The sequence below is a fragment of the Harpia harpyja genome, chromosome 7 (genome assembly GCF_026419915.1).
Source record: "Harpia harpyja isolate bHarHar1 chromosome 7, bHarHar1 primary haplotype, whole genome shotgun sequence".
In the NCBI taxonomy this organism is placed as follows: Eukaryota; Metazoa; Chordata; class Aves; order Accipitriformes; family Accipitridae; genus Harpia; species Harpia harpyja.
The window spans coordinates 27687916-27703875 of NC_068946.1; the positions used below are offsets into that span (position 1 = coordinate 27687916).

At 40.1% G+C, this 15960-nt stretch overlaps 1 protein-coding gene across 1 annotated transcript; it reads right to left on the minus strand.

Moving 5' to 3' along the window:
* Positions 1-86: 86 nt before the first annotated feature.
* CPO (carboxypeptidase O) lies at positions 87-15204 on the minus strand. The gene is made up of 11 exons (XM_052793106.1): positions 15125-15204; positions 11767-11842; positions 11224-11348; positions 8572-8686; positions 7393-7494; positions 6512-6616; positions 5183-5293; positions 3374-3464; positions 2587-2789; positions 1549-1633; positions 87-355 (listed from the first exon to the last, which is right to left on the minus strand). The coding sequence occupies exons 1-11, from the start codon at positions 15202-15204 to the stop codon at positions 87-89; spliced, it is 1362 nt and encodes a 453-aa protein (XP_052649066.1).
* Between the last annotated feature and the right edge of the window lie 756 nt (positions 15205-15960).

A 15960-nucleotide genomic window follows, 5' to 3' on the forward strand; every position in this document is an offset into this window, starting at 1 on the left:
TAGTTCCTCTGCTTAGGTAATTTTGTCTTTTCAAAGGGACATTATACTTTGCATGGGAGTCTCTTGCTGGGTTCTCTAAGCAATTTTTAAGAAACAGTCCATGTAAGTACAACACTCAAGCAAAGGCTCAGGCCCAGGCTGCCAGAGGTCAGCATCACAGCCCCACCTGGGAAGTACTTCTGATCAATGTAGTCTATGATAGTTGTCACAGCCAACATAGTCTCCTCACATGTGGGTTGGATCTGGTCAGGGGGTAGAACAAATCCATGACTACCCTTGTCTCGCAGTTCAAATGTGTAGGAGAAAGGAATGCCAATCATGTGAGCCCAGTCCCGTGAGGAGCCTGAGTTACTGTCTGTGAATTTAAAAATAGACAGGAGATATATGTATTAAGCACGGTTCTTTGAAAATGCTTCTTGCTATTGTTAATGCAAGATTATACCAGAACCCCTGAACTAAGCAGTAACCATTTATTACTGTGACATGGAGAGCTAAGTGCTGCAATTCTTAATTATACGAAAAGTCTTCCATGGAGTTTCCTAAGTGAAACAATCCTTCATAAGATGGTATTGTACAGTAACAGGAGATGAGTTCCAGGGATTATGTGTATTTAGCATTTTATTGTGATTATTGTGGGGTACAAGATGGATTGGCCATTTGTCTGTTCCGGTACTTCATTTCCTACGTTGACACTGCCTGGAATTTCTTTGTATATTTGTTTTTAAGCATACTTTTGGTCAAGTCTGAAAAATTTCTGACTACTCCCTGTAACACTGTTCATCTGCCTCATGGATCTTTTTTCTTATCTATTTGGTATAAGTACAAACCCTGGCAAAATGCAGTCCTAGGCATGGACAAGTTACCTTATACCGCATTGCTCATGCAGTAGGTGACTGTGTGACTCAGGGACTGGCACAGTGAATATGCAAAACAGCATGGGTATTGGAGCCAATTACTTACTGTTCTGAGTGACTAGTGTGACTTATTGCTTACTGGGAAAAGATTGGGTTTACCAGGCAGTTTCTAGGGCCCTCTAGTCCTCTACGTAAAGGGTATCAACTAGTATCAGCCGTGACAGTGTGTTCATGATGTGGCTATCCAGTTTATTAGGAGTGAGGCTGAAACCAACATATTTCTCACAGAACTGCAAACAGCTGCCATGTGATGGAGTAACTATAGACTTGATTGGGATTTTAATTTTTGCTTGACTCCAGTGAAGACAAATAGGAGTTTTGCTGCTGACTTCAGCAGGGTCGGGGTGATCTATCACCAATCTCCTTCTGTCCCCTGTGATGTATCTGTGAGGAATTCATGTAGGAACTAGCTTCTGATCAATGATTCCTTCCTTCCTTCCCGCAGTCAGCTTTATAACGTACAGTGTTATCTTGTATTCAAATGACTGTTGCTTAGATGTTCCACCGAACCAGCCCATTAAATATTAGTCAAAGAGGAAACTCAGCAAAACAGTACTTACTGATGCCTGTGACACAAGAATGACTCTCTTCTTTGAAAAACAGAGCAATCAAAGGGAAACATAAGGAAACTTACATAAAATTAAAGAGGTTGATCCTACTTCATATCTGGTCCCATACTTTCCCATCAGGGCAGCAGATGCTTTCTTTGCAACACGCATCTGTAAGTTCAAAATAGGAACAGCATTGTCATCAGTGCCAGTACATTTGGCAATTATTTTGAGTGGACCAAAATTTTTGTCTCTTTCAGCTTTACATTTACATATGATCAGCTTTAAGTTTTGATAGTATTAGTTCAGGACTTTAGAGAAACTCATTACAAACATTTGGGCAAATTTTCTTGATTTTTTAAATGCAAATTATGTTGAAATTTTTAAAATGACTCTGCGATTAGGTAGAGAAGATATTTGCTTTGTTGTAAAGCTAGAGGGCTGTATCTTGGAGAATTAGAGTCTATGCTGTATAGCATCCTGATACTGACTACAGCAGTGATTGATCTCTTACACTTGTTATATTGCCATAGACTCTGTATCCCACCATCTTTAGAAACTGAGCCATAGATAGACTAAATGACTTCTCCTATGACTCATATGAAGTCTGAACCCAAGTCCTTCATGCTCTTGACTAGTGCTCCAGCTACTGGAATGTTCATAAATACACATGTTAATGAACTCAAATTAGAACACTCAGAAACTGAGGGGAGAAGTAACTAAGAAGTAGGTGCCTACTTGCCTCCCATTCTCCTAGTGAGCACATTTGGAATACCCTTTCTGAACACAATCGTGACAATCATGTGTATAATGTGCTGGCATCCTAAAGTGCAAACACATTCTTGTATGCAGCAAGGACTTGGTCCTCTTCTCCACTTACCTTGCATTGCAGTAACCCTATCTGTAATAGTTCAATTTTCCTGATTTAAGGTGAAGGATTAGGATTAATTCTAAGGCAAATAAACCTTGCTGATACTGCACAGAGCAGCAGTAACTCTGGGACCCAAGCACCTGAATATGTCCAGCTCCTCTGAAGGAGACGCAAGAGGGCAAATAGAGTTGTGCCACATGGTACTGCCTGTGCTTGTTCTCTACAAGTGTAGAAGATGAATGTTTTGTCCTACCAGTTCTTCATTGTTACTTGGAGGTTTAGTTGTGGAACCATACGGAGTGAGGATGTACTGTCCGTAGGAGTGAATTGTTAAATAGCACAAAATGTCACTCTTCTTTCTTTCAATAAACTGAGCCATAGCTCTTGTCTCAGGCTCTGATTCTGGTCCAGATCCACAGAAGATTTCACTGCTGCAGTTATAAGAAACACCAATACCTGGAGAGGAATACAAAAAGTGAATCAAAGGAGAAACATATAAACGCCAGTTCAGAGGGAACAGGGAAATTTACCTTGGAGTGTTAAGGTATGTGTTTATGTGGGCAGGGAGACTAGACAGCTCAGTGGGACTTTAACATTTTACTCTGTTGGTAGCAACTAAAATTTGCTACAAGACTGAAATATTTGACGCACATTTACAGGCTGGCTGCAACAAAAACACTCTGACACCACCACAGTGTACCACCTGTGAGGGAAGCTTTGGAGGCTCCTTGAAATATGTGGCAAACACAAATACTGGCTGTTAAGTAACTAACTCCTAGCATTGCTGCCTAGAGCTGATGCTTGCTCCTGCAGTGAATTAGAGGTATAGTTATATAAGCAGCAATTTTCTGCTCACAAAAATAAATGCCAGTTGAAAGCCAATGACTTAATATTTTTACAAACCATGTTTTTATTTTTACATATGTCTTGGTGACAACAAGATGAGTATTCCTTTCTTACAGGACTTCATCTTATTTCAGAGACTAGTTATTACTCTTTCTTTACATTTGCGTTGCTGATCTGAAATATTTGGAACTTACTGCCCCAGGAGGAATTGAAGTTTCGGTTCAGGTCTGTCCCGTAGCAGGTGCCATTCATATGTGGAGAACGATTTTTCCTCCACAAACGATCCTAAACAAAAGTAACTTCAGTTACATGATAACAGCTCAGTGATCCATAGGACCTAGTGACAGTACAGTGTAAAGACTCCTTTATTTCAGACGTCTGCATTCTGAGTAACTCTTGCATTGTAAGAGTGCAAGTCTGCATGCAAGGGTGATAAAGCTTAGTGATAGAACATTTTAGCTACTACAGCCAGGCTGTCATCTTCCACAAGCCTGCATGCACCTTGAAATGAGCCTCCTGAGCTTTAAAAAAGAGTATGCTTTTTCTGTAGTACTCAACTGCTTCCATGCAGTGTTGCACTCCTAATAAAAGCTTGGCATTGTGAGGGATACCTGTGTCCAAGACACAATAGCTGAACTTATGTTTGTTTCAGATTCAAGAAGATGACTGCTTTTTTGTCAGCTAATCTTGCTGCTGCTTCTTGGTTCCCTGCTATACTCACTGCTATACTTGGTTCTCTGCAGACCTCGCCGCACTGCCTATATGAGCTTCCCAGCTGAATTACATGTCCATCGAAGTGCAATGTGTGGTATGTCCCTGTCGTGCTTTAACCCCAACCAGCAACTAAGCCCCACACAGCCACTCACTCACTCTCCCCAGTGGGATGGGGAAGAGAATAGGAAGGGTAAAAGTGAGAAAACTCGTGGGTTGAGATAAAGACAGTTTACTAGGTAAAGGAAAAGCTGCGCATGCAAGCAAAGCAAAACAAGGAATTCATTCACTACTCCCCATTGGCAGGCAGGTGTTCAGCCATCTCCAGGAAAGCAGGGCTCCATCATGCGTAACAGTTACTTGGGAAGACATACGCCATCACTCCAAACGTCCCCCCCTTCCTTCTTCTTCCCCCAGCTTATATACTGACCATGACGATGTATGGTATGGAATACCCCTTTGGTCAGTTGGGGTCAGCTGTCCCGACTGTGTCCCCTCTCAACTTCTTGTGCACCCCCAGCCTACTCGCTGGTGGGCTGGTGTGAGAAGCAGAAAAGATCTTGACTCTGTATAAAATCCAAAACATACCCCCATACTAGCTACTACAAAGAAAACTAACTCTATCTCAGCCAAACGCAGCACAGCCCCAAAACTGCCAGGGAGCAAGCTGGGAGACAGCAGGATCCACATGGTGGTAGGCTGAGCCTGTTTGGCCATGCTAAGGTCCTGCATTAAAAGGTGTTTCAAGTGGGCTCAGGAGCCTGGAAGCATGATGAGAGTTGCTGAAGACCAACAGTTTGCATTATCCTCCATATCACAAAAGGAAGATTATTTGGGAGGGCACACCTATTTCAAAACCAAATAGCCCAATATTTGACCAATTCTCCTCTTGTCCCATGCTGCAAAGGTGCTTAGACCTATCTGCTAGTTGGGACCTCTTGCGAAGAATAACTGACTCATCTGGATATGCTTAAGGCCATCAACCAAGCCTTGAGCTGTTAGCAGGGAAGTAAGTCCATCCCCAGAAACCCAAAAGCAATTGATCCTGTGGTTTTGTCCTTCTCTCTTCCCAGGGCTCATAACACTTGCCAGGAATTTTTAGCCCTGTAATCTCAAGTGACTGCAGATTTACCAGAAGAAACAAAATCTCTCTGCCATGAGAGGATTTGTGTGAGTAATGATTCTGTCACTGTTCTCTGTTCAAATATAATTGCTATGATTGTACCTAAAATTAACAAAACATGCTGTGTACATCTAATTTTCAATCTTGTTCCTGGATTTTCACTACTTACTTTTTCCCAGGAATAGATGTAGCCATCAATATTGAGGACTGGCAAGATGTAGAGGTCCAAATTCTCCAGAAATCTGCTTATCTTTGGGTCAGATTTGTAATTTTGAAGAATCTGAAAAGAAAAAATACAGAGAACTGAGCAGAGAATCTAGTGGTAATCACTGGAAAGAGCTAGTTTAGAAATATCATCAGGGAATCGCTCATTCCTGGATATCACCATGGTATCTAAGATCTAGTTGATCCCCAGATATGTTGAGGTATCTACCTTTTGCCATTAACAAAGTGACAGTGTATCCAGTTATGGTGTATTTCATACGTATACAGTCTTGCAGGTATGAAAGCTACATGATAGCATATCTGTGCGCCATGTACTTTCAGTACATGTGTGTCGTGGTTTAACCCCAGCCAGCAACTAAACACCACGCAGCCACTCACTCACTCCCCCCCACCCAGTGGGATGGGGGAGAAAATCCGGAAAAGAAGCAAAACCCGTGGGTTGAGATAAGAATGGTTTAATAGAACAGAAAAGAAGAAACTAATAATGGTAATGATAACACTAATAAAATGACAACAGTAATAATGAAAGGATTGGAATGTACAAATGATGCGCAGTGCAATTGCTCACCACCCACCAACCGACACCCAGCCAGTCCCCCGAGCGGTGATTCCCCGCCCCCACTTCCCAGTTCCTATACTAGATGGGACGTCCCATGGTATGGAATACACCGTTGGCCAGTTTGGGTCAGGTGCCCTGGCTGTGTCCTGTGCCAACTTCTTGTGCCCCTCCAGCTTTCTCACTGGCTGGGCATGAGAAGCTGAAAAATCCTTGACTTTAGTCTAAACACTACTGAGCAACAACTGAAAACATCAGTGTGTTATCAACATTCTTAGCATACTGAACTCAAAACATAGCACTGTACCAGCTACTAGGAAGACAGTTAACTCTATCCCAGCTGAAACCAGGACAATGTGGAATATTGCTATACCATATCTTAGGGTTGCTGTATTCCAGGGCCACTGTGGCTTTGTGATGCAGAGAGGCTTGATCCAAAAGACACTGTGGAAAATGGAGAGATTGCTATCAAGTTCAGTGGCTTTGGAATCAGTTCAGGTGGAGGAAACAATGCGCTAACAAATATTGTCCCATATCTCATCTCAAACTGTGATTTGGACTTAGGCCTCCACAGGTATCTGTACTATGTACTAATTTTGAAAATCATATTTTAATAGAAAAAGCATAATTCTTGGTACCATGATAGAGAAGAGAACTGAAGTATCCAAAGCGATATGGGGTTTTTTTATTATCTTAAGTGGAAAAGTGAGGACTCACTTCTTTCACAAACCACTGGCAGAAGGCTGGAGAGATCCATTCTCTGGCATGAATCCCACAGTCCATCCAAATGATCTTTTTGGTTTTATCTGATGGTTGACTGATCTGGGAGAGTGTAAAAATGATCATTTGGAAAACTGTTACATTACAATAAAATAGCCTAGCATAATACAGAAAGAAAAGGATGTGCCTTGATATGCCATTGAGCCATCTGAGATTATTATTATTATTATTATTACAGATATCATTGACAAGCTCTCTTTCCTAATCACCCCATCTCTGTAGTATTGCAGGGCAAGAGTTTTAAAGTGTCTGTTGAGCAGGAGTGTCAATAAAACAGCTTCTTTTTCATTTATATTAGTCATTCGCAGGACTGGTTGTTCTTACTTTGAGATTCTTTCTTTTTAGAAGGGGAAGCACATAAAGGCAGGGAATCTAATTTTACTCAGTGATAGGAACAGATTAGACAATAACTAACCTAATTGTTAAGACTATGGTTTTTACTAGAGCATCTGATAAAAAATGTCACAGAATACTCCTAGCAGAAAGGGTATATGCTGTAAAAAGTAATAAAAACAAAAAACCAAAAGTCTTTATCCTCACACACAGCTGTTGCCAAGCTAGTTTTAGCTTGATTTGTAATTCTAAACAAGACTTCAGCTAAATTTGTTGTTTTCACTGCATAATAGCAATAGCAAGGTTATGGTGATAGTGTATATGAAAGTTGGCAAATCTTACTGTACTGTAGAGTAAAACCATCTCCTGTTATTTCAGTGAATTGGGATGAGCACTGTCTTAGGAAAGATCTGAATCCTGTCTTCTCCTGTGTACTTTTTTTGTGAAGATACCTTTTATTCATTTTAAGAAAGTTCCTCTCTTACCTGCAGATAATACATTGTTCGATTCTCAATTGTCTTCCCCAGGTAGTGCTGAGTCACCAGCTCGCTGTTGCTCTTCTGGATCTGAGTCATCCATTGATAAATCTAAAGTAGTCACAGAGAATTCTTGGTCCAAAGTGGGAGTTTCCTTTTCTTTCCCACCTCCATTTCCAGATTAAACCATTTTCTTTTGCTTAGACAAGCAATGTTTTCCTCAGAGCTTATTTCAATCTGTGATATCACTTAACACTCACGGAAGGCCTTTCACTTGCCTCTGAGCAAAGACATGGTCATATCTTGCTGGGTGTTAAAAGATAACATCACTGCAATACAACACTGATACTCTATTCTGGATCTCATTCAACATGCCCATCCTATTGGGCATCTTTCTGTTGACTTCACCAGACATGGAGCCACGCTATCAAATCTTCAAAACAGTATTACAGTTTCTTCCCTATCAGTACTGATTTTCTACATCTGAGTTCAGCAGCAGTTCAGCTACCTGAGTTCAGCTACCCCAATGGGTAGTTCAAACAAAATATACATGAGGATTAACTCTGTTCTCTGACTCTTATTATGTGGCTAGGAGGAAGAATACCACCATGCTCTGCCTTTGTCCAGGTTTACCCTGGTCTGTGAAACATAGCACCAAGAAGTCTTCACTACCCACCCTCATGACATTATTCTCTCCTGAAGTGTCAAAAACCTGTCCTTAAATTAATTCTTTCTACAGGTCTGCCACTGTTCACCTCTTCTTCCTCACTGGGATTCCAGAGACCACAATAGTCATTGCACTTCACCTTTGGCTCAGCCTCAAACATACTGGGGCTTAAATGAATAAATACTAGAGATAGTGATAAAGCATAATAGGGTAGAGAGGTAGCAAACCAATCAACTGAACCCCAGAATATTATCTGCAAAACAATATGGCTGCTTCATGCAGAGCATTTAGGCTTTGGTCAGGGAGGAATTGAGGATTTAATCAAAATCAACGGCAAATTCATGTTCAATTCAACCAGGCCAAGATTCTAGTCAAATGCTAAGGACTGATTCTGCAAAGAAGAAAGCTAGAAGGAGCTCCACTGACTTCAGCCGAGCTTTCTGCAAGCACAGAGTTGTTTGCTGTGGCATTTACAAAATAGCAGCAACAAAGCAAGCAAGCAGATTTAGGTTCCTCTTTACCTCTTCCATTGGATGATACTGGGTGTAGACATAACCTTCCAGGACCTGCGTGTGGCTGGTCCTCTCCCTTTGCATGCTCTGATCCACAAGTTCCTGCACGTCAGATATTAGGACTCTGAGGGGAGAGGAAAGGGAGAGATAGAAAAGAAAACAATCCCTAACAATTGCTGCAGAACTATCATGGTGTGTACATTGCTTATATCAACAAATGAAAGGATTTAGCCTCTTCTCTTGTGGGCTGCCTGGCAAATTCATCACCATCAACATAATGGTTACTTTCATGTAAGAGAAAGTTCAAAGTACTGAGAGTTTCACTGGGTTTTAACAATAAAGTAATAATTTTCCTAGATTTTTTTTTAAAGATTGACAACTTTCTACAAAAAAATGTTCAATATCTTTCTTTTCTTCACCACTTCTACTTCTGGGCAAAACTTTAAAATACCACATTTTGGGAAAAGGAGGGAAAAGTGAAAAATTTAAGATTAGGGTTTCACTGTATTTTATGGAGACATTTTCAATTTGCAAAGACTTCCCAGAAGTATTTATTGCAATTCACAAAACATCAGAACAAAACCCCTCTTTCCTTCAAAAAGCTCTTCTTGCTTTTTAGCCACAAATTAGTTCAGAAATGAGTATAGCACAGGAGTGATTCCATGATCAAGGGAGTCAATACAACCTTTTCCTTGGCTTCAGAGGACTTTGGATCATACACTATGCTTTCTCACTGCAATCAGCCCCTTGTAACACTGTTACAAATCTGTGCTCATTGTAAACTCTTGTGATAAGACAATTGCAAAGGTAGCTTAAACATTGTTGATTTCAAACGCTGAAAGTGCTAATAGGCTATTCTGCTGACAGTAGCACTGATCGGCATTTCTGGAAACTGCACATAAGAAACTTTTAAGAGTAGTTACAGCTGACTTTCACTCTGAGCTTTGATGTTTATTCACATCTGAACTTCAAACTAAAATTCAGGCAGTGCAAATTCCCATGAACTGAAACCACACACGCAAAATGCCTTATCAGAGCCCTGGAGAATTGAAAACCCGGAGTCTGACACAGTCAGAATATTGATGTCCTGATTATAATTTGTCATTTATGTCTCTATCATTATATACCTAACTGTCATGTTACCTTCCTTGCATGTCAACTGCCTTCTAAAAGGTGGTTCCTGCTTTGAATTTTATAGGAACTTTAACTCTAACATTGCCGTACTCATCTCAACCCCTTTTCAATACAAAGCCAGAATTTCGGCTTCACTATTAAATTACCCACCTCTTTCTTTAGGACCCTACACAAGGTGGAAACAGTTCTGGCCCCAATCCAGGGGAAAAAAAAAAAAAAGATTAAGCTGCTACCTTCAGTTTAGTCTTTAAATTTCCACTAGAAACAGTTGAAACTATTAGAAAATTAAGAGCCTTGACATAAAGAAGAGGTTAAATATCTTCTGGAATGTTGTCTAAGTCCTGAATATCTAAACCTGATGCTAGATCATTTGTACTGGCTCCCACCTCATCTCTCTCCATCTCTGGTTGTCAGGGCATCACACTTACTAAAAAAAATTTGTCAGGCAAGATGCAGGATGTCAAGATGAGCTTTAACTCTAAACAGCTTTGAAGTGGCACCAATTGTCCTTTAACTTATCTTGGATTGGTAAATGTCAGTGTATGTCCATAGGCCATTTGTCACCAGCCCTGATAATGACTACAGGATTGTTTATATGAAATATAGCTAGCTACTGGTTACCTGAAAAAGTCAGTTACAAATGGGAATGGAACTGTGTGAGGAATAGATCTTATTTAATCCCATTTGGCTTTATAAACACTCTTTGTATCTGGATGAGATCTTCTGGTTGGAAGTAGAAGTGTGGCAGTTAGTGAAGATGTGTGGCTGGGTAGGTGTGATAAAGCATCATGAGCCATTTGCAGCTCCTGGCTCCCAATTGCGTGCGCAGTGGGGACCTGCCACGGGGACTTTTGTCCCAGGCTTGGATGTCTGTTTGGCTGGATGGTGCCAGGAAATTCTTACCAGCCTGGCAGGGGAGGAGGGGATAGGGGTAGGAAACTGCAGCTTTGAAGAAACTGGCTGAATATTCATTTTGAAATGGCTCTTCTCAAAGCCAGAGGAGCAACAAAAGATGGAAGGAAAAGGAGAACTACAGAGACTGCTTCGCTGCAGTCACACTGATTAAACCTTTGGCCCGTCCAAAATAGGGAGGACCTTGTGTTCAAGTATCCATGGTTTCCAAGAGCAAACCATGCTCCTATAAATAGTGGTTGTACCAAGTTTGGCTTCCTTTAGTTTAGACTAGAAAAACTGAGCCATACATCCAAGTGCCATCCTCTGCCGCTGAGAAGTCAACAGCAGGAAACAAGACAGATTGAGCTGTCTTGGATCCCAGCTCCAAATCCACAATCCAGGCTAGGTGGAAGGTGAATAAGCAGGGCATAGGGGAATGTGCTTTTGAAACTCTAAGGTATATATAGCATCTGTGCATTGGGCAGGTCAAGGTAAGTTGGAGGCACTTGGAACAAAGGTTGGATCCTATCATCAGTACTTGCTGACTGTTCATTGGAAAGGGCTAGGTCCTTTTGTGATAGCAAGGAAGAATGTTAAAGCCAGCCCTTCCCATCAGGAAATTAGAGGTTGTACTTGTAAGAGATCATATGCTGATCTAAGCTGTCTTTCACCTCCTGCACCAAAGGGGCTGGGACCCTTATGTGCAGGTCTTCTCCAGCCCAGATGTCTTCAGGCAGCAGGGGCTTCCACAAATCCAGCTGTGCAGAGGAGAAGAAAGAAATGCACAAATCAAGCTCTGTTTTCAGAGTGAGAAAATATATTTAAGATAGAGTAGCTGCATATCAAAAAACGGAAGAAGTTTTCCCTTAAATTCTCCCCTTAACTATTCTCCAGCCATCTGTTTATAGAGCATGCAACACAGGCTTAGTGTTCCCATTGACTCAGGCACCACTGGTAAGGAGCAGCACCTTCACAGAGCCATGAAAGGAAACTAACTTCTTCCCACAAATTTCTTCAGGTAGTGGAAGGGCAACTCCACCCTACACTAAGAAAAAAAAGCTAGGTAACACTTTTTCAAGTCTACTTTAACCTTCATTCCTGTCCAAAGTTACATGCAAATTTTACAGCCCAAGACCTCACTCTGCTTTTTGGGCACACATGGTTATTCTTACTCACCAGTAAACTGCTGCAAAGATGCTGAAGATGCTGGACTTGCTGAAATGTTTCTGGCACAATATGCAAAACCTGATCCCTGGAAATTCAGCAAAGAAACAAGATCAGTTTTAATGTCTGTTAAAGTATCCATGATTTCATAAGTCAAAGGGAGATATTTTGTTATGTAGAAGGAAGACAGAGCATGTAACTGAGTGCTGTTCCAATAAAAACATGTCTGAGTGATGAATTCCTGGAACGTTTTAGCTACAAATAGGACTAAGTGATGTGAGTTTTCTGTTGCTAGAGCATTAGGTTAACTCTGCTTCCTTGTCAGTGGCAATTCTTTATTCACCATACCAGCTTCCTTGAAGCCAACTGCTCGCATGAGCCGTTGGCTTCACTGAAGCCAACTGCTCGCATGAGCCCTAGTGTGTGTTTCTGCCTTTGCAGGACCAGGGCCAAAACAAGATCATTCTAATATATAATAAACTATTTATTTGATAAGATGTCACTGTTTTTTCCTCCTGTTTGGGAATTATTCAATTATTCCAGATAGACTTGGTGCTTTGCTGATCTACTTCAGCATGCAAAAACATTAAAGCGCCATGATAAATGAACATTGCTAAGAGCTTGAGATGTTCACAAAGCGCTTGTCATGAGAATAGCCAATTTATTGCACAAATAGTGAATAGTACAGTCTCCAGAATTGTATATTCCTACTGAATTCCCAGGAAACAAAAATTTCTAGTGCAGGATCTGTCATTTTATATTTCTAGAAAAGACACACAGGTCCAGTGTCTGAGTATATATTTTCATGAGGTCCCATGAAACTTTCATTTACTACAGGCTTAATTGAAAAAAATATCAAAAGTTTACAAAGAACAAATTAAAATGGTTGGAAATGCAGAAAAAGCAAATCTGTATGTTCTATTAAAAAACCCTTTGTAATTATTTTTCTAATTTTTTTTCAGTGTTCATTCAGATCAACTTTCCAGCACTGATAGCAAGCGTGACATTTCTAATGAAAGAGTTTCATAATGAGGAGTGGATTTTGATGACTACATTGCATTACTCAAAGGTGAGATAACAGCTACCTACTACTGATGTGATACCATGGGGAACCCGAGAAATGTTCGTATTTGTTAGTAACTAATAACTACTGCTTCACAGTCTCCTTCAGTGACTTCAGTGGCCTTGGAACCTTTACAGGACAAGTACAAAAAAAGAACATTTTACTTTTAAAGCTTTTGTAACAGAAATTCTTGTTGCAAAAGCCTTGCATGGCTTTTTATTAAAGCCATGGTCATTATAACATGCTCCCATCATCTGAACTGCAACTGTTATCATTTGTGCTTCCATACAGAAATGTACAATTATCAGCTTAATATACATGCAAATAGAATTCACTATTCATTCACATTATCCACTGAAAAATAGGGGGATTTGGGTTTTTTTACATCTCTCTTGAAAATATCACCTTGGCTGTTAGAGAAACGCAGAACTTGATAGTTGAAATGGGCTGTTTACTGCTGGTTCAGGAGATGCTGTCAGCATATAGGACCCTCATCTATGGGGCAAAATGAATACATTTGCATTGCTAACGATTTGGTACAACAGCCATGATATCTTTGTAATAAACCTTGTAGATGCAGGATAAACATCTTTGCTAGGAGAATAAACATCTCAGCTGCAGTTCAGAGTTTATTCTCTCTAAATGCCTGGGCTTGCTTTGCTCTTTGTCTATCAGGAAGGGAAACAATATCCTGTAATATCTTTCTATCCTCATTGACATTATGTCTTAATTACACCAAATGAAAGAAATGCCAGACAGTCAGATTGCTGCCAGATGGCCAGCTCTTATTTACTGATAAACCTTTTACAATAGCCAGTGTGGAGACAAATCATTTTTAATAGTAAACTAAGATTAGAAAGCACACACTTGTTTATGACTATGGACTAGGATTCTCAGCTGAGAAGTGCAAAGTCAGCCCATGTGACCACGTGAGAACATCAGGTTTTTAAATGCTACAGTTGTTTTCTTACCAAATTAAAGGACTGTTCTCAGCACAAGCTGTGTTTCCTTGGTTGCTCATAGATTGGATGTTTCATTTAAGTTGTTGAACAGAACAAGTGACAGTGAAAATGGGCTTTACTAGTCATTTCATCTTTGTGCAGGTACTGCCCACCCAAAGTCACACTGACCATTCAATTAAGTGTGTTTTTAAATCCCATGCAAGTACTCAACAAGTTCAGTCCTGGACAGCAATTAGAAACAAAAATGAACGCTACCTTACCAAGGATGTGTTGAATTCTATTCAGTGAAATCGACAGGCTCTGACTGCATCCCTGATACAAATCTAAAGACTAAATATTATCCAAGGGAAATAACACATTTTAAAGAGAGAAGTAGTGACTCTGTATGCTTTGCCAGGAGCTTTGCCAGGAGAGTTGTTGAATGGGTATACTATGAAGGAACTTGCAGTAGGTATTACTTGGTTTTCTCTCCTTTTTAAAACTATATTCTTGGGATATAATTAGTCTAGAGGCATTCAGCACTGGGCTACTTTCTCTGTTTACTTTAGAAAATTCCATGTATAAACTTGTATGTGCATAGCTGGCCTCCACACTATTTTTGTGCCCCTCCTGCAAATCCCAACTGCTGTAAAGGCAGAGTGACTTCTCATTCCTTGTAAAGTTGAGGGTGAATGAAACAAAATAGTTTAGATAGATAGGCAAACAGCATAATTTTATATCACTCATTTTCTTACAAAGCAGAACTGAGAATGGAGAATACAGCAAAACTAGACATTTCATACTTTTCGAAAACATTAGTCAGTAATAAAAAATGTGATAATCTCATTCTCTGAACACCTTGGGGTGAAGATTGTCTGGACCAACTCCATTAGCTTTTTTTTGTTATTGTTACAGATTTCCAATAGGGGTTCAGTATCTGAGCTGCTTTTGAGACACCATCTTTTCACATAATCTCAGCTGTCTTTTATTAATGGATATAATTTTGCTCAGTCATCCCCCCCACTTTATACTCAGAAAAGGCATTTTATTTCTACAGCATCTGATTTCAAATTTCGTTATGAAAGAGGCTAAGCCAAATGAATTTCAGCTAATGGAAGCAGAGCATCCTGAGGTACATTTGAATGGCATTCTGTGTCTCCTACGGCTGCAGCCATATCTTTGTTGGCTTGGATTTGGTTCACTCTTTCTTCATTTCCCATCTTTATGTTTTCTTTCCAAATCTTACAAAGCTTACAGCTTAGTAACCCTATCTCCAGGTTTTCCATTCATAATTGTTATTATTCTTCTTACACAGTTCCTGGGAATTTCACTGCACAATTCTTAATGATACCCCATTCACACTCACCTGTCATATTGCAATTTCAAGCTGTGTTTTCCAGGAATTAGCACCCCCAGAGAAAAGATGATCCCAAGAAAAAGCCACATCTTTGTGCAAAGAACCCAGCCCCAACAGTGCAGGACTGGAGAGGAGGAGAATAGATCTGGACTGAACACTTTATTTGTACAATTATAATATATAACCAGACTTATTCTGGAAGGGAACCTGCCCTTGTTGAATCATTAACTTCACTTTTAAATAGTTCTACTTTTTCTTAATTCTCCAAGCATTCTTCCACACCCCAAAACACAAACACATAAAAATAGCAATATTCTCACTGAAGCACTTGTTCTGAGAAGTAAGAAGATTTTTCTATATGTCACCTTAAAATATTTGAAAATGTTATGTGACAAAGTTGGTAGTCATTGGAGAAAGTGTTATCTGCAAGGTCCACAGCAACTAGTGAAGGTTAGCTTATAAAAATCAGAAGGATGGGAAGAACAAGAGAACAGTGGTAAAACAAGCTCCATCCTTGCTCTCTTCTTTCCTGTGTTTGTGCCTTTGTGGAGCACTTCTTTGACCTCTTAACTGCAATTCTGTCACTTGCCTAGCCAAAAAAAGGACATGAAAGAAACAACCAACATTCCTGTGAAAGGAAAAGATGGGGACATCAGAGTTTCATCTAAACCGCTTTCAGTTGGACCAGATCAGTCTCTGGCCACAGACTATCAACTTTACGCTGTCATAAAGAGTGTTTTTGTTATATACTCGAAACAGTGGGCTGGTTACTATCTGAAATATTTAATTTCTTGCTTAGTTCATATATTGAGAGTAAACAGTTGAATTCCTTCCTTCATAGACTA